The sequence below is a fragment of the Mesocricetus auratus genome, unplaced genomic scaffold (assembly GCF_017639785.1).
Source record: "Mesocricetus auratus isolate SY011 unplaced genomic scaffold, BCM_Maur_2.0 Super-Scaffold_100003, whole genome shotgun sequence".
In the NCBI taxonomy this organism is placed as follows: Eukaryota; Metazoa; Chordata; class Mammalia; order Rodentia; family Cricetidae; genus Mesocricetus; species Mesocricetus auratus.
Genome location: NW_024429188.1, coordinates 8,726,234 through 8,745,662, shown reverse-complemented (window position 1 = coordinate 8,745,662; position 19,429 = coordinate 8,726,234). Strand labels below are relative to the sequence as shown.

At 42.4% G+C, this 19,429-nt stretch overlaps 1 protein-coding gene across 1 annotated transcript in view; it reads left to right on the top strand.

The window, feature by feature from the left end:
- Positions 1-19,429, top strand: part of LOC101841673 (protein Shroom2) — a 151,405-nt gene that overhangs the window by 92,783 nt on the left and 39,193 nt on the right. The window contains exons 4-6 of the mRNA XM_040744027.1: positions 10-2,473; positions 4,915-5,015; positions 18,264-18,278. Of these exons, the coding sequence (XP_040599961.1) occupies positions 10-2,473; positions 4,915-5,015; positions 18,264-18,278 (2,580 nt within the window). The remainder of the gene's footprint in view (positions 1-9; positions 2,474-4,914; positions 5,016-18,263; positions 18,279-19,429) is intronic.

Here is a 19,429-nt window from a genome sequence, read left to right as displayed (position 1 = left end):
TTATTGTAGTTCTTCCTCCCATGATTTGTCTGGCTCATGGGAGCACCCAAGCCTACAGCGCACTTCTGACCACTTCAGCTCTGTGGGCAGCATAGACAGCCTGGACCACAGTTCCCAGCTCTACCCATCTGGACACCTGTTATCTGCCAAGTCCAACAGCAGCATTGACCACCTGGGTGGCCACAGCAAGCGAGATTCGGCTTATGGCTCCTTTTCCACCTGTTCCAGCACCCCCGACCACACCTTGCCCAAGGCCGATGCGTCTTCTACTGAAAACATCCTCTACAAAGTTGGCCTCTGGGAGGCCTCCAGGCCAGGCAGCAGCCGACAAAGTCAGTCTGCAAGTGATCCTCAGGACAGGCCACCATGTTTCACACCCAGAGTTCTTGGTAATAGCAGTAAAAGCCCAAGACCAGAGGATAATGTTGAACCCAAAACAACCAATTCTGGAAGATCCAACTTTGGGCCGGTCTGGTATGTCCCTGACAAGAAAAAAGCACCTTCCTCTCCTCCCCCTCTTGCACCTCCTTCGCGCACTGATAGCTTTGCTGTGGCAGCCAGGAGCCATGAAAAGGGACAGGGCCCTCCATTTTCAGACCTGGCCAGTATGCAGCACTTTACCACCCTGCCCCAAGTGCCAGCCCGGGGGGAGCGCAGACTGGAAACTACTGATCGACAGTGGAAGCTGGCACACCCAAGCAGTAGCAAAGAAATAGGAAGTTTGGGCTGCCAGCAAGAAGGCCACCTGGATTGCCGTTGGCTGTCCTCTGATGATAGAGCAGGTGGACCCTCAGGGCCTCCAGGCAGGCACCACTTCTCACTGTCCAGCACAGATGTGCACTTCCTGAAGTCTTACCATGGGAGCCACCACCCACGGCAGTGCAGTGACGAGAACCCAAGGGTCCCCATATCGTCAAGGGAGTTGCCTCGTGTGACTCCTGGTGGAGGTCTGCAGGATCCTCTCACACCATCCCAGGATGACAACCCTGCTCAGGTGAGGTGGTCCGGTTCTGCCAACCAGAAGCTGGATGACAGAGGGCGGAGTCATTTTTCTGTGCCTCCCAGGCAGCCTGTGCAGGGGAGTGCCCAGGCTGTGATACCCCAAGGTGACTATTGGCATTCAGACACAACTCCTGTGGACCTTGACTTTCCTGTCTTGCGCCCAGTGGGCCAGAGGTGCTACCTACAACAGCATGAGGAGACCATGACCTCTCATGAAAGAGAGGGCCATCACCAACTGGAGGCAGGGGTTAAAGGCTACTGCTCAGGAATTCAAGAGCCTCCTAAAGCTAGCCACACTGTGAAAGCTGGACTACAGTGTGGTCCTGATGACGACTTCAAGTTGCTAGATGGAGAGGGTGGAAGAATTTCTCGTCAAAGGACACCCATGCTGCACTCTTTGACCCAAGATGGGGCCTGGAGACCTGAGAACAACAAGAATTGTGGAAACGAGAAGCCACCACTGCTTGATGCCCAGATGAGTAAACCCACAAGAAGGAGTGACCGTTTTGCCACAACCCTGAGGAATGAGATCCAGATGCGCAGAGCTAAGCTGCAGAAGAGTAAGAGCACTGTGACACTGGCTGGAGACAGTGAGGCTGAAGACTGTGCTGGAGACTGGAGAGCTGATGTGGGGGCTGTCCCAGAAGGTTCCTTCCCCAGCACCTATAAAGAACACCTGAAGGAGGCCCAGACACGCGTCCTGAAGGCCACCTCCTTCCAACGCCGTGATTTAGATCCCACTCCGGCAGATCAGTATCCAGGACAGTCAGAGCACAGGACTTGTGACCATACTGCATCATCTTCATTATATTCTTACCCTGGGGAGTTAGAATCTGTCCCCCGCCTCTGTGAGGCAGGTGTGGCCAAGCCACCCTCTTCTGGAGGTGGTGTGCCCCACATTCTTCGAATTGGAGGCCGGAAACGGTTCACAGCAGAGCAGAAACTAAAGTCCTATTCTGAGCCAGAGAAAATGAATGAAGTGGGACTCTCAGGAGACCACAGTCCTCATCCTAATGTCAGGACACCTGAGGATGCTGTTGGTACATTTGCTGACAGATGGAAGTTTTTTGAGGAAACAAGCAAGCCTCTTCTCCAGAGGCCAAACTACAGGCAAGCTCTCTGTGGCCCCTCAAGAGAGAAAGCTGAGAGGCCACAGACAGGCAGCCGTGAGATTGAGAGTACAGAGTCCTGGTTCCAGAAGAGGTCACGGGCCACATCCTGTGGAGAGATCCTCAGTGTTGAAAAAAAAGTAGAAAAGGCCTCTGAGAAATTGAACCCACCCAAAAGGCTTGGGACCTTTGCAGAATATCAGGCATCTTGGAAGGAACAGAGGAAACCTCTGGAAGCCAGGAGTTCTGGGCGTTACCATTCAGCAGATGATATTCTGGATGCTGGTCTAGATCAGCAGCAGAGGCCACAGTACATTCATGAACGGTCCAGGTCATCACCATCCACAGATCACTACTCACAGGTAAGCAGTATACCATAAACCACGACCTAGCTTGCACTGAGCACTGCCTTAAGATACTTGGGGCACACCCAACATATATGATGGCTCACTGAGGTGCAAGAGTGTCATTTCTAGTTTGAAAGATAAGGGAATGAAATTGCTTCCAGCACCATCATTTTAAGTGCCACGTTTGTGCAAACACGTCCCTTTCATCCCCAGCCCCTTCTTCCTTTCACTTCACTATCATTGTAATTAGCAGCTTGTATCTACTCTCTTCCTAAGCAAAGAACTCTGGGTGCTGGGAGACTATAGGAAGCATTCACTTTAATGAAGTGAAAATGGATACTTTGTTTAAAGGCTTAACATAAACTTTCCATTTCTTTAAGAATTTTATTTTCTTGTATATCTATATCTATGTGTGTATGCTACATGTATGCTAGTGCCCATGGAGGCCAGATGGATCCCCTGGAGCTGGAGTCACAGGAGATCGTAAGCTGCCCAATGTGGATGCTGGGAACTGAACTCCAGTCCTCTCAAAGAGAGGCAGAGGCCAGGACTCCATTGAACCATTTCTCCAACACACCCCACCCAGGCAGTTTTTAAATATTTCTGTGGGGGCAGGGTTAAAAACAATAAAATTTGAAAACCGATGTTATTTGCTATTTATTTTTTCTACTTATATTCTCTCTGTCTCTCTCTCCCCCTACCCAACCAGTACCTAGGATTGAACTTTGCATATTCTAGGCAAGCAGTCTATCATGGAGCTATATTCACAGTCCTCTTTTTACCTTTTTTCTTTTTTGTAGGAGAATCACTTTGTAGTTCAGACAGACCTTGAACTTGTGATCTTCTTGCCTCAGCTCCTGAGTAGTTAAGATTCTAGAATTACTCTGGTAAAATGCACTTAGTGATACATTAAACTAATGTACTCTTCCCCCACCTGTGAGTTGCTAGGATTAGAACCTAGGGCCTTATTGTTTTTAGGCTATCATCTTACTTGAACTATGCCCTCAGCCATCTTCTGGCTATTTTTTATTGTTTTATTTTCTGTTTTTTTTTTTTTGTTTTTGTTTTTGAAACATGATTTCACTATATAATTCAGGCTGACCTAGAACTCACTTTATAGATCAGGCTAGCCCTAAACTTGTAATCTTCCTGCTTCTACCTCCCAAGTGATAGAATTACAGGTGTGTACCACCATACCTGGCCCTCTTGCATTATTTTATTTTCAGATTTTTTAAAATGTATATTAGAAACACACTTGTTTTACATGTCAATCCCAGTTCCCTCTCCCTCCACTCCTCCCCTGCCCCCCACCAACCACCTATCCCATCCCCTTTCTGCTCCCCAGGGAGGGTGAGGCCTTCCATGGGGGATCTTCAAAGTCTGTCATATCATTTGGAGCAGGACTTAGGTCCTCCCCCGTGTGTCTAGGCAGACAGAGTATCCCTCTATGTGGAGTGGGCTCCCAAAGTCCATTCGTGTACTAGGGATAAATACTGATCCATCACCAGAGGCCCCATAGATTGCCCAGGCCTCCTCACTGACACCCACGTTCAAGGGGTCTGGATCAGACCCATGCTGGTCTCTCAGTCATCAGTCTGGGGTCCATGAGCTCCCCCTTGTTCAGGTCAGCAGTTTCTGTGGGTTTCACCAGCCTGGTCTTGACCCCTTTGCTCATCACTCCTCTTGCATTATTTTAAAGTGACAGTTTTGATATTTGAGTTAATTTTGAGCTTTCTAGAAAACTATAGATTCTTATCAGTGCTTTAATGTCCACTGTCAATCACTTTCCCTGTCTTTCTCTTCTTTCCCTGTCACTTTCTGTGCTTTTTTCTGTGTATCTATCTGCTCTGTGGGGGGAAATGCATTATAACAATCTCATTTTATCATTTAAAAAAACCCTACTAGTTTTCTTAGAAGTTACCCACAATGTTGTGCATGGAAGAATAGTTGTTTGTTTGCTTTTGGCATTTGGTACTGAAACAGACCTGGAGAGAGCTCACTTTTGCTGTCGCTACGCTCTGACTTATCCACGAATGATTCGGTGTAACCTCTGAGAATTCCATGCCTTCTCAGTCAGGAGTAAGAATCCCAGCCCCCACACGTCCTAGAGTGTGAGGTTTCACAGTAATGACTTGGGGCCAGCTGTCTTTTATTGTGTTTCTTTTAGCCAATTGTGTCACATGGTAACAGCCCTCACACAGGAGTTCTGTTTCCTGATTAGAACTGAAGTGGATGCAGGGGTCCTACCTAGGTCAGTGGTCTCAATAAAGTGTCTTATGGAAATGAACAGCCATGCCCAGTGACCAGGTCTCAAGTCTGAGACAACAGGCCTTGCCATAAGCATTGTGGGACAGGCACACAAAGCAAACCCACAAATGAGGGGTTTCATAATAACAGCCGTCTCAGGCATGCAGGCAGCTTGATGACTCCGTGTCTCATGGTGTTGCTCTTCACAGGAAGTGCCTGTTGAGCCAAATAGGCAGGCAGAGGACTCTGGTGGACACAGAGAAGCGCTTCAATGTACACTGCAGGCTGAGGAGGGATGCTCTGCTCTAAGGTGGGTGAATTATGGATTTGGGTTTGCTGAAAAGTTGTGTTGAGGGTGAGCATATTTATAGTAGGCAAATGCTAGGTTAATAGGACAAGGCTGGGTTTTGCAAATTGAGTGTGATTTCCACCATCACTAAGATCCTAGAGTTGGGAGGAGAGAGAGCCCATGGGTTCTGAAGCCCTGTTCAGAGAAGCAGGGCAGTAATGGCCTTTAGTGTTCTTATAATGACTGTTGTGTTTTTCTTATAGTAAAATGCTTTATGGGGACAAAATAAATGTCCAGTCCGGTTTATATCCTTGAGCAAAGTATTTAACTGAAGAGATCCTTTTTACCATCTGGCACACAGCTGTGTTTGTAGGCCATGGTCTCAGAATTGTCAGAAAGGATTTTGGTGAAACTTTCTAAATTGGGCTTATTTAATGAGTTAACTTGAAGCTTTAAATAGAAGTCACTTGACTCCCCAGAGAGAGAGAGAGAGACAGAGGCAAAAATCTGTGCTCTTACAGTGTTGCCTGCAGTGATCAATTCCAGATTGTTTGGGGGAGGCATATAACTGTTATGCTGTGTAAAAGATGTATTTGATTAGATGTATACACAGTGTGATCTTACCCTTCCTGTGGAAGTGCAAAGTGAAGATGGGGTATAGCCCTATGTTACGAGAGCTGGTGGAGGATGGAAGTCAGCATGCAGCTGTCTTTCTTGAGTGAAGATTTTCCTAATGTCTCCTACATCATATGTGGTTTGCATAATATGCAAATGAACACTGACTTCAAAGCTCAAGGTTGCATTGCTGAAATAACCAATTTAGATGTGTGCTTTCAAGAACTTTATGTAATGGTGTCTTGTTTCATGCGGTCTTTTTACACTAACTGTTGTTATTCCTGTTCAGAAGTATCACATGTTTATGTGACTCTGAGGTGACCAGATTGATACTTTGTGTGCCCACCTAAGAATTTCCTGCAATTGCTAAACAGTCTGCGTAGCTAAACTGATGTACTCAGGGGTGAGAAAGGCTGGTGAATAATCCGCCTACAGAATTTAGCAGTGTCTGAAGAGGACAATTAGAGCTTTATTCCTGGGTTCAGAGTCAGTCACGTGCTGAGCACCAGCTGTGCAGGGTAGGGGGGTGCAGCATGATGCTATGTATAGAGAATGTCACCATGGACAGCTATAATGTGCTTGTGCTGTGTGCGCACATGTAGAGTATGTGTGCCAACGGCTCTATCAGAGCTCGCAGGAATAGCAGGGAGGAGGGGCCCTCTGCTTTCTTTATCATGGTTGTGTCTTTCAGCTGACTGCTTAACTACTCTGAAGAAATGAGTTCCAGAAGCAATCTGCTTTTGAACTAAAACCCAGCAATTTTCAGAATTGGGGGAGGGCTCAGGCCATTGAAATTTTGGAATAGGAATGTTAAAAAGTCATTTTCAGCTTTTTCTAGAGTTTTTTATAAGTTTCTAGAAGATTAGTGATAAATAATATGCTTAAGAAATTAAAGAATAAAAATAATAGTCTATAATGCAGAGGTATAAAGATACCTAGTATCCTTACACAGCTTTAAAGTGACAAAAATATGTCACTATGAGAAATGAATTATTGATATACTATTTAATACTTGGAAATAATTGCATTCTGTTGAGATAACACAAAAAATGTCGACATAAGAATTATTTTTGTTTGCTGGTTGTTCACCAAAATCAAATGGAAAAAATTGTAACTTTTTATTTTATAGTTTTAAAATTTTCTTAGTTTTGAGGTACAGTCTCACTTTCCACACAGAAACTCCCCCATGCAGTACTTATTGGCATCAAACTTGTGCTGATCCTCCTACCTCAACACTTTCTGGGATTACAGGGGTGAGATAGCACATCCCACTAGTAACATGGTTTTTTTTTTTTTTGTATATGTGTGAGGTACAAGATTCTGTGGGACCTTACCATGTAGTAGGGAAAGAACTGCAACAAATATTTGTAGCTGAAAGAAAAGTACATAATGGTCTATCTTTTTCATTACGCGGTAACTGAATATATGACATATGCCTGTAATCCCAGCACTCAGGAGGCTAACTAAGAAGGGAGCTCATAAATTCAAGACCAGCTCTAGGCTATAGAGAAGACCTTGTCTCAAAATAAACAAAAATGATGGTATGTGGAACGTCAGAAATCATTAGAGTCCCTGGGGGAATGAGGGGATAACGGGGGGGGGGGGGTTGGGTTTGCGGGGAGGGCACGGGAGGAGGGGAGGGAATGGGAGAGGGACCTGGAACTGACTTGTGAAGCAACCTCGTTTCTTATCGAAATTTAAACTGGAAAATAAAATAAAAAAAAAAAGAAATCATTAGAGTCTGCTGAGTTAAGGGGAAAACACAGGGTAGCTGGGGAGCCAGACCACAAGGTAGCAGACACAGTGGCTCTCTTTCTCCTCCATCTCATCTCATCTCTCTTGTTCCCTCCCGTCTTTCCTCTTGCGAAGAGACTTTCCTAGAGGTTCCAACTGCTCTCAAAGATCTCATGTTGAATCCTCAAGCTTATTACAACTGGCAGGGTATGTTTCTTGCAAATGCATTCCATCACTGATTTGGGAGTTCCTTAACAGCTCAGTCTCTGATTTCTCAACGGCTGTCATCAAAAAAATGTTCTCACTGAGGCTGGTGAGATGGTTCAGTTGGGAAAAGCCTCTGCCACCAAGTCTGCAGACCTGAGTTTCATCCTTGGAATACATATAGTGAAAGGAGAAAAACAATTCCCGTAAGTTGTCCTCTGGGGTATATATGTGTGTGTAAGTTGTCCTCTGGTGTGTGTGTGTGTACGTGTGTATGTGTGTACGTGTGTACGTGTGCGCTCACACAAACAAAAATGCAATAGAGACATTTTTTAATCTTCTATTTCCTGGATAGCTTAAATAGTAAGCATTGATCCCTTCCCAGGCCTGGAGGCTAAAAGATCTAGCCAGATCAAAGGAAGGCCTGGTTCCTCCCAGTGCCTCTCTCCTTAACTTGTATGGAGATTCCATCTCCTCACTCTGTCTTCATTTGCTTGCATTATGTGTCTCTGTTTCCTAATCTCCAGTTCTGACAAGGATACCAGACAGATTAGTTTTGAGTCATCCTAGTGACCTCATTTCTCCTTAACCACCACTTTAAATGTCTTGTTTGCCTACATAGTTATAGTCTGAGATACTGAAGATAGGGCTTCAACACATTAATTTCAGAGGCGGTCTCAATTCAATTCCTAACACTAGGAAAGATCCCCCTGCTTATTTCGTATGCCTTTATACTAGGTTCTGTTCCCATGTCAGCTTTCTCTCATGTACAAGTGATGGGAAAGCACTGATAAAAATAAGAAAGGAGTCTGTGTGGTTAATGGGATGGGGTGGGGCTTCAGATCACTGAATAACTGCCACCTTGTTGGATAATTTCCACCTCCGTTCAATAATTTTGCTTTTCAGAGTTTGACTTTTAGTCATTTCTCTTCTTATCAACAGGTTTAATGGCTGTTTCCTTTTCTGGCCTCTCCTACACCAGAGTCCCTTTTGTCAGTCCTTTGTTGGCTAATCTTGTTTGATCAGATGTAATTGGCTTCCTGGAATTCCTAAAATACTTATATTTCTAAACATTGTTAATTCTACCTTCTCTCTCTATTTTCTCTTTTCATACTGCTTTCTAAATAAGCCAATCAGTAGTAGACAGTAAGGTTGGAACCTTCGCCAGTGAGGAACAGGCAACCTCCCTATTGTGTTAGGGATAAAAGACAGAGGTAATCCAGGCAATGTGTACTGCTATTCACTAACTTTATCCCGGGGCACCATGTGCCCTTTTTGCAAAAAGAAATTGCCATGCTTAGTTACTTTCGCTTTGTTCATATGTTCCTTTTTGTGACACCAAAATTAGTCTTTCCTAAAACCCTCAAAATAGATAGATACTGTGAACAGTGATGTCCTCTGCACACTTGGGTATTGAGAACCAGGAATGATGACTCTTGGATTCAATATCATGTATGTATTTCCATACCATTGTCCTGTTATCTGGACTCCCCCTCCTCATTCCTGGTGGACTCTTTGGAAGAACAGGATTTTAATTTTTCACTACTGTTTATCATTCATAGTTCATACATAGATTGGGTACCAAATAAGTGGTTGGTGGATGAGTGGACTGATGAATGGATAGATGGGTGAAGAAGCAGGTAAATATGCCAGTCCTTGGGTAGGTGAATGAATGGATGGATGGATGGGTACTTGAATGGATGATTGAGCATATGGACAGAAGAATGAATGAGTTGATTATGGATGGGTATGATGTTATGATATAGTCTAAAGCTTTTTAATCGTGTTCATTATCTCCACATGTTAAAGAAGTAAAAGACAAGAAAAATCTTGAGCATGACAGGTAGCAGTGGAGAAATCTTCACTACAACAAGCAAGCACAGACAGAATCAGTAGTTTACATGCATTTATTGGGAATGAGGAAACATATATATGCAGCAGACACACAGAGAAAATAATCCTCTCTAAAGCCTAGTGGGGATTCAGGAAACTAAAAATCCAGTATGTTCTCAAGGACTGAGGATTTTTAAGTCTCTGAAGAATCAGTTTCCCCTGATTTAGGATTGATCAGTTTGAAGAAAGATAAGATGGCTGATTGGCCCACAGCTCTTGTATAATATGTCCTGATCCTGCATGAACTTGTTGAGCAAGTCTCTCAGCAAGAGAAAAAGCCTCCAAGGCCTTTGTTTTCAGCTGTCAAACTTTTGTGTCAGGTCAGGAGGGTGAGGAAGAAGCAAGCTATCTTGGAATCTCACCAAGATAGTTCCTACCTAACTATGGCGTTTCTCCCTATATGTTGACTTGCTGGGGAGTCTGTCTAACGCCCAGCCTTTTAGTTAGATAAATGGTTATTTATATGGATAAATGAGTAGATAGATGGAAAATTGAGTGGATGGATGGGTATATGGATGGATGGATGAATGGATGAAGGGTTTATAGAAGGGCAGATTGAGTGGGTAAGTGCATGGATGAATGAATGGAAGGACAGATGATAAACGGATGTTTGGGTTGGTAGATGAGGGGATGGTTTCCTGCTCAACCTTCTTTGAGTCCTTGATCATCATTCCATGGTAGTAGTACATCTCTGTGTTGAAATTTTGCCAAGGATTTTAGTTAAATGCTAGTAAGTGAAATGGGCTTTAGTATCTACACTTGATCCAGAGTTAAGAAGACATACGGGTCTCAGAAGAAATCATGAAACTGACTTGTTTTCCATGATCATACCTAAACCCTGTAAGAAAATTAACATATATTATTTTTTATTGTTGTTCCTCGCATTTTAGTTTCTTCAATAAAGATATTATGTCTTGAGACACTCTAGGAATTGGGACTGAGATGAGGTACTGGGTTGAACACCACAGCTGGGTTGCCACAGACCTCAAGATTATATTTTATTGGAATGAGGGGAAGGAAAGAATAAAAATATGTTCTTACTCTCAGTAGAGCTATAAAACTGAATGCATGTGGAGGAGAATTATTTAGAGAATTTTTGCACTAACATAAATACATTAAGCAACAAAGCAAACCCAATAGACACCACTTGGGTGTTTTCACTGAGAGCGAACTTGGTGTGTAGAAATTATTGTGAAGGCCAATTTCCTCTTTAGAAAACCAGCTTCTGCCAATTTAATTTCGGAAGGAACAGAGATTGATTACTGGAGAGCTCTACCCTATGTTCATGGCTTTAGGGCAGATGTTATTGTCCCTGGCCTTCAATTAGCTGTCCAGCAATTGCAGCCTGCTTTTCTAAAGGACTGTGCTAGGTAATTATGCATCCGGTGCTGGGTGTGTCAGACTAAGGGGAAACTTGAACTTGGAAGTGGAGGGATTGGGAGTTGGGGGTGGACAGTGATATGGGCAGAGCTTTCTATTTCACAAGGCCAGGTAGAGTCCAGAACTGAAATACTCTTTTTGTATATGCAAACACAGGACCATCATCCCAGAAATGGAAAACAATAACTGCCAGAAAAAGACAGAGACATAAGACTATTTGATTGGTTGGTTGTTTTTTGTTTTGTTGTTTTGTTGTTTGGGGGGGTTGGAACAGAGTTTCTCTGTGTAACAGCTCTGGCTGTCCTGGAACTAGCCCTGTAGACCAGACTGTCCTCCAACTCAAAGAGATCTGCACATCTCTGCCTACTAAGGCATGTACCACCACTGTCAGGGTGTTTTTGTTTTGTTTTTGGAGACGGAGTCTCTCCTTGTAGCCCTGGCTGTCCTGGAACTCACTATATAGACCAGACTGGACGGGAACTCACCTAGATCTTCCTGACTCTGCCTTCTGAGTGATGGGATTAATGGCCTCTGCCACCACACTCGGCTAGAATTTGTTTTTATGTCTATTATTAGTTTCTGTTCTCATTGCTGTGACAAAATACTTGAGAAAGCAACTTAAAAAGGGGTGCATTTTGGCTTGCAGTTGGAGGGTATTGTCCTCCATAGTGGTGAAGTCATGACAGCAGTAGTGTGAGGCAACTGTTCACTTTGCATCCATAATCAGGAACCAGGAGGAATGAATGCTGGTACTGAGCTCACTTTCTCCTTTTATTCAGCCCATGGGATGGTGCTGCCCATACATGGGGTCAGTTTTCTCACCTCAATTAACCTAGTCTAGAAACACCCTTATAGACATGCCCAAAGAATTTTCTCCTAGGCGAATCTAGATCTTGTCAAGTTGACAGTCATTGATAACTATCATAATATCTTCATTTGCAATATGAATCAGACTGGTTTGGAGTTTGAGGCAGTCATCCTGCCCCAGCCTCTCAAGTACTGGGATTACACACACGAGTCACCATACTTAGCTGCCTTCTGCTTTCTCCCCCATCTGTATTGCTTCATTGTGTTCTGACACAGATGGGACAGAGGGGTACAGGAACCCATTGGAAGTGCTATACAGATCTAAGTCAGCATTAAGTAAGTCAGCAATACTGGCAGCGCCATCATGGGCTCCCCTTCCATTTCATAGCTTCTTTCAGTTTGGTATTGACGTGAGACACTTTGTTTGATTCTAGAACCATATTGTGAAATGCCAGGCCTTGGGTTCCTATTTCTTCTAAAGGGCCCTCTGGTGGCACCCTGTTTTGTACCTGTGTCCTTGACTTTCCTACTCTTAATGCATGAAGTCAAACTCCTTCCTCAAAGGTATAGAATTACTGTGTTAGAGTTATAAGCACACCGCATCTCTCAATTATGAATGTTGGCTCTGTGATTCCAATCTGTAGAACAAACAGCATATAGGAGTACATTGAGCATTCTTGACTGTGGTAATAATGTGAGCACAGGTTCTCATAGAGCATACCTTATAAAACCAGGGAGCAAGGTAAAGGGCAAATAGAGCTACACAGCTGATTGCCAACAATGATCCTGGATCAGTCACCATGTTTTTCATTCTACATTTCTCTACTGCAGAGCTCTAATGCATCATTTGCATTTCAGAGCACTTGAGAAGCAGGCTCTAGAAGCAGGCATCCTCTTATGATTATAGGCAAGGAAGCTTGACTGAGTTTTTCCTTTACTACTTTCTCTTTATGCTAGCACCTGTATATTGGAGCTATGAAACCATTGGATCTGTGGCCAATCTTTGGGAAAACAAAGGCCTGTTGAGTTAAACCATCTCATAAGACAGCTACAGGAATTGGAACTCCTGACTTCCCTTGAATAGGCTTTGTAGGTACATACCTGGGGGGGGCATCTTGGCTATTGTTTGTTTGTGAAGTTACCTTAAGTTCCCAGCTTCTTAAACTATGAGTCATAATCTCAGGTTGTGTCACCTAATTGAATGTGACTGAGTCACAAAAAGCTTGACAAAAATAAAAGATTTCTTAACATACAAGAACCAAAAACATTAAAACTCAAGTAATGAATCTGGAGTGTTTCTGGCGGTGCTCACACTGATGGTGTTCGTAGCTCATTCATGACTTACTGCAGCCTTGGTTCTAAAAACAAAGCAAAGTACACTTTTCATTGCATATGCTATAGCCGTGTGTATTGCCAGCAGGCTTTGCCTGAAATACCTTGATACAGATTTAAGGATTTTTTTTTCTTGTTGTTAGCAGCTGTTATTTCTTGATGATAGCTCCTTGCTTGTAACTTTCCTTGACAGGTATCCCACAGCTTTGGCATCTCCAAAATATTTAGGTCTCCAAGGCGATCTAGGTTTCACCTTCAAGGTTCACACAATGACTTCTCCTGTACCCTCCTGCCCCATGCCTGACCTCAAGAGCTATGGAGGGAGATTCTATGATCCCTTTCTCCTATCCTTAACTCTAAAGCCAGAACCATGTGGATGAAGCTGCCGAGTTCTGCTGCTTGCTGGGGCCAGAACATATTTCCCCTCATTAAATTACTTCTCGGATAACTTTGTGTTTTCACTGGTTTCCTTCTCTGCCCAAGCTTGGCTATCCTGGAACTCAGCTCTGTAGACCGAGCTGGCTTCTTTAGAGATCCATCTGCCTCTGCCTCCTGGAGTGCTAGGATTAAAGGCATCACACCTGACCATAAGCTTTTCTTTAATTCCTTTTCACAAGTTGGAAATTTAACTGGATGGGGTCTTGTACTGAGGTCACCACTCCCTTTATTCCATTTAACATCAGGTTTTTCTTTAATCTGTTTATCTGCTTGAACACAGAATTTAGCTCCTTTCTACTTCCTGGTGCATCTTTTCTGTCCAAACTGTACATTTTAGATTCTTCTTTGTTCAGCTTGCTCCTTTTCATTATAGATCTTCATAAGAGTGAACACTAATAACCACACCAGAGCCTATACTAGGCTGTTTTAATATTTCCTCTGCCAACACAACTAATCCAAACCTTCACTTTAGTCTCAGGAAGACTCTTTGGACAAGAGCAAAAGGCAGCCATATTTGTGCACCAAAATATCACAAAATCTCTAGGCCACATATTAATCTTTTTCTCGTGAAACGTCTTGTGCCAGGACCCCACAGTTCAAATCACCCTCAGCACCACTGTCTTCTGTGTTCTTACTATGATGGCCCTTTAAGCCCTACATTCAACTGCTTTCATAATCCACAGTCTCAAAGGCCACATTCCTCCAGACAAAAGCACAGTCAGGGCTATCACAGCAATACACCAGTTCCTGGTTCTGTCTTACTTGGGTTTTATTGCAGTGAAGAGACACCTTGACCACAGCAACTCTTATACAGGAAACTATTTAATTGAGACTGGCTTATAATTCAGAGAATTGTCATATTATCAGCATGGTGGGAAACATGGCAACACATAGGCAGATATGGTACTAGAGAAGGAGCCGAGAGTTCTCTATCTGGATCCACAGGTAGCAGGAAGAGAACGCCACACTGGATGTGGCTTGAGCATCTAAGACCTCAAAACCTGCCCCCAGTGGCACACCTCCTGCAACAAGGTCACACCTCCTAATAGTGCCTCTCCCTGTGGGTTTATGGGGACCATTTTTATTCATACCACCACAGGGTGTTTCTTTTTCTTTGTTTTTGGTGGTGCCAAAGGTCTAACCAAGCTGTTGCCCATGTTGGACAAATGTTCTACCCATGAGTTATATCCCCTGCCTATTTCTCTTTTATTTCTGGAATTTGTGTTTTATGTTTATTAAGCAAAAATTTGGATCTTAGTGTGTAGAATATAGCTAAAAGCCCAGCACTTGAGAGGCAGGAAGATAATGAGTTCAAAACCAACCTGGGATGTAGAGTGAGATCTTCTCTCAAAAAATAAATGTAGATTTATTTACAGTCAATCAAGAGGACTTTTAAAGATCTTAACACTGTTAATACTGCATAGTCTGTGAAAGAGTTTAAGCATCTTATCAATCCTAATAATTATGCCTTACTGGAAGAGGTGTGGTTATATGGAAACCCAAATTATAAACTTCTATATCATAAGTGCTTTCTCTTTAGAAATAATTCACAATGAGTTTCCTTTAAGAATTCATTTGTGTCTTCTTTTTTAATAGCCTACCAGTTCTGATTTGTGCTACCTATACTTCTGTCTTAAGAGTTTCTATTACTGCATTGAAACACCATGACCAAAAAGCAAGTTGTGGATGAAAGAATTTATTAAGCTTACACTTCCATACTGCTGTTCATAACTGAAGAAAATCAGCACAGGAACTCAAACAGAGCAGAAGCTGATGGAGAGGCCATGGAGGGGTTCTGCTTACTGGTTTGCTCCCCATGCCTTGCTCAGCCTGCTTTCTTATAGAACTCAGGACCACCAGCCCAGCAATGGCACCACCACAATGGGCTGGGCCCTACCCCATCAATCACTAACTAAGAAAATGCCTTACAGCTGGATCTCATGGAGGCAGTTCCTCAACTAAGGCCCCTTCCTCTCTCTGTTGACTCTAGCTATGTCAAATTGACACAAAACCAGCCAGGTCAACATTCATGGATGTGAGACTGTCCATTGACATAAAGCTGAGAGTGTGGAATGAAGTGGAAATAGATCTGTGAGAAGTTAAGAGTAGGGAAACAGGAGGTGAATATGACCAACATATATTGTAGGCATATATAAAGTTCTCAAAAATAATAAAAATATTGTAGTTTTTTTAAAAATGTGGTTTAAAATGTTAGCAGTTAGACCTGGGAAATAGCTCAGTGTGTAAAGATACTTGCCGCTAAGCTTGGTGACTCAGTTTGGCTCCCAGTACCTATGCAGTTAAAGGAAAGAACCAACTCCTACAAGTTTTCCTTTGACAACCATGCTTTGGTATGTATGCCTGTATGTACACACACACAAAGAGTTATCAGCTAAAATGGGAGGTAGGGAATACAATAAAATGGCCACAAATTTTTCCTCAGTTTTTCTTCTTAACCCAAGAAATAATATTGTTTATGGTATACAAAAATTACTCGAGTCTAGAATTCTTTTTAAATTCCTTCTAGATTATTTAATTAAAATTAGCAATAAAAGGTAGATGTACAATGATGCTAGTTTAAGAACATCTGTTCATTTATCTGGTCCATCAAATCTGTCTTCCTACATAATATTTACAGCTATGTGAATTGATACTGTGATATTTATCTAATACTAACAATTCAAACATCTACAAATGGGAGGGGGAATATGACTATGCATTTCTAAAGCATGGCTGCACATACAAATCTTGGTCCCATAGAAAGAACCAGGGCCACCTTGAAGACTAGTTAGTGAATATCAAAGGAGGGGCCAACCTGGAAGAGATTGGAAATAAAGGACAAGATCAAACACACGTACAAATAAACCCAGAACCCACAATGAGAGGTTTATTTAGGGGATTATTTATTTACATATAGGCCCCTGAAGTCTACAATAAACAAAGCTGGAACATTCAAATCAACAAAATAAAGTAGTGGTAGATATCAGCCAAAATGTAGAATAAATCTATACTGTTTATAAAAATGAATGAATGAATAACACATGGACAATAGACAAGTCTATCATGTAGACAAAGTCCAGGTACATGCTGCTATTATGATTTTGATCTAAAGTGTTCCTCAAAGTCCCTATGCTAAACTCTTTGTGTCAAGCTGATGACTTTTGGGAAGTGACTAGATCATGAGAGCTTTGACCAACTGAATAGAGTACTGAGAGGTGGTAGAGCCTTTTGGAGCTGGGGTATGAATGGGGGAAATGGGTCACTTGAATGTGCCCTTGGCTATTTCATTCTAAGCCCCCATCCTCCTTCCTCAATGCTATGTAGTGATATCACCGTGGTTACTAGAGATGCTGTGATATTTTTACCTCTCCTTGGGTAATTGACCACGGTGATACCTTGCCTCACTCAGGTTCAAAGCAATGAACTGGGTACCCAGATCTCGGATTAAATATTTGAAGCCATGAACCAAAATAAATCCTTGATCCTTTAAGTTGTTTTTCTCAGATATTTTGTTGTAGCAGTGAAAAAGTTGAGTATGATTACCCTTAAGGAGGTGGAACATAACTTTGGGCTTTCAGTGATGGTAACATCCTACAGAAGAATGCAGACTGAAGAGTATGGAGAAAGCTTACATTCACCAGCTGCACCACCATGATTGGACTGATGCCACAGAGATAAGACATGCAGTATGTACCCTTTGTATGATGAAGACAAATGGTACTACACCTCTGTAGTTCTTAAATTCATAGACCCAATCTAACTATAAAAAGGGGGAAAAATCAGATGAGGAACATGTTACAGATGCCTGAAAATTTTTCCTCAGAAGTGTCAAGAATACCAAAACAAAGGGGAGTCTAATTATCTATCCATCCTACTCTAGTCAGGCTGCTGGAAAAAAATATCTTAGACTAGGTGTTCAAATTGCTCACCTCATAGCATCCGAGAAGCCAAAAGGGAAGAAGCGGACTAAGGACAAGATATCCCCTTCAAGGGTACACACCCCAGTGACTTAACTTCAGTCACATACTGGCTCCAAAAGGCTCTACTAGCAGGTGTTTGTATTGTTATTTGTTACATGGTTTCACTATATAGGCCAGGCTGACCTCACTCACAGAGATCCTCCTGCCTCTGTATCCTGAGTGCTAGGATTAAAGATGTTCGCCACCATGCCTGGCACTACCAGGTATTTCTAACCATTCTGGAGGCTAAAGTCCAAGGTTAAGGCACTAGCAGATTTGGTGTCTGCTGAGGCCTCATTTTCTGGCCCAAAGATGAAAGCGTTTTCTCTGTGTCCCAACATAACAACACTAATCCCATTAGTGAAATATTCATTCTATTTACCCCCATATACTCTACCTCCTAATTCTTAAGAGGTTAAAGTCGGTCGATTGGTTGGTTTTTGAGAAAGGGCTTCACTATAGCTCAGCTTATCTATGAACTCATTATCTTCCTGCCTCACCCTCTGCTATGTGACACTGTTCCTTGAGAGTTGTGATCAAATGTCTACTCATCCCAGATGGGATCTGATGACAAACCAAAGTACAGATAGTGCCAAAGTGCATCTTGGTGAACCAGTGAGTTTTTCAGGAATATGGGTGAGAGGTTATTTCCAGGAGCAGCAAAGACTCAAAGACAGCTGTATCACCAAAGCCCACCCCAGCATGGGGGACAACTCATAAAAGCTGGAAACCTGGAGCACCCTACAACTTACAGGCAACATGTTGAAAAGTGTCCTTTCAAGGTAGTTTTGTTAGAATGAGCTTCTAAGCAACTCAGTTTGTCGAAGTTTTCTCGGCAACTCAACTGCTCTCTGCTTCTTGTCTGAATCTTGTCAGCAGAATTTACTGCTTGTATACCCTTAGGAAGGGAAGAGCCCCAGGAGTGTGGTCAGTTCCAGGGACTTTCTAAAACTAATGAGGTTTTTTTTTCCTTTTTTTCTTTTTTTTTTTTTTTTTTGCATCCTGTTTTACAAGCTTCCCTACAGGATAGAGGGTTTCACTTCCCCTTAGAACATCCTATGTTTCACCTCCTCTTTTCCATTCTGTGTCTTACGGAGTTTCCTACCAAGATGATAGGTTTTTACCTAGTAAACTGTTACACAACATTTTCATCCCCAATTCTGAGATTATAGGAACATATCTCCATGTCTAACGTAGTCGTGCTTTTTACATACACATTTGAGGGGAAGGGCAAGCTTTCCATTTTGTGTCAGTCTCAATGCAAGAGGCTTAAAAAATGTAAGTACTAGATACAATGTGACACCTGGCTGGGATCCTAGGCCAGGAAAGGAACAATAAATAATAGATAATTATTAGTAAAATATAAAATAATACATAAAGTATAAAAACATAAAAATATTAGAATGATATATGACCTTTAGTTAATGTTGATGTACTGATATTGGAGTGCCTTGTTAGTGCAACAGGTAGTACATCAGTCTAAAAATATACCAATATTGATTCATTAGCTGGAATAAATTATATTAGACTGTTTTCCATCACTACAACAAAATATCTGAGATGTTCAACTTACAAAGGAAAAAGGTTGTTTTGACTTATTGCTTTAGTCTGAAGTTGCTTACATTGCTTTTAGGCCTATGATGAAGTAGCACGTGATGGTAGGAGCACATGGTAGAAGAAACCATTTATCTCATGGTGGCAGAGAAGGAGGGGGGAAGAGGGAACTGATAAAGTCCAGTCTCCTTCAAGTACATATTCTTAGTGACTTAACTTCCTCCCTCTTGACCCTACCACCTAAAGGTTCTTTGATTTCACAATAGTGGCCTTTAGGGAACCAAGCCTTTAAAACATAGGACTATGAGAGATACTTTGAGATTCAAATGACAGCACACTATGCCATACAAATCTCAGGTTTAATAGTAAACTGGGTTTGTTGTATGAAAACTCCTTCATTTATTTACATTTTCTATAATTAATTTTTTTTCATTTGAAAATTGTTTGTAGTAAGGTACATATTTCAGTTGGTATAACGCTTGCTTAGCATGTACAAACCCCTTGGAAAGGAAGGTAGGG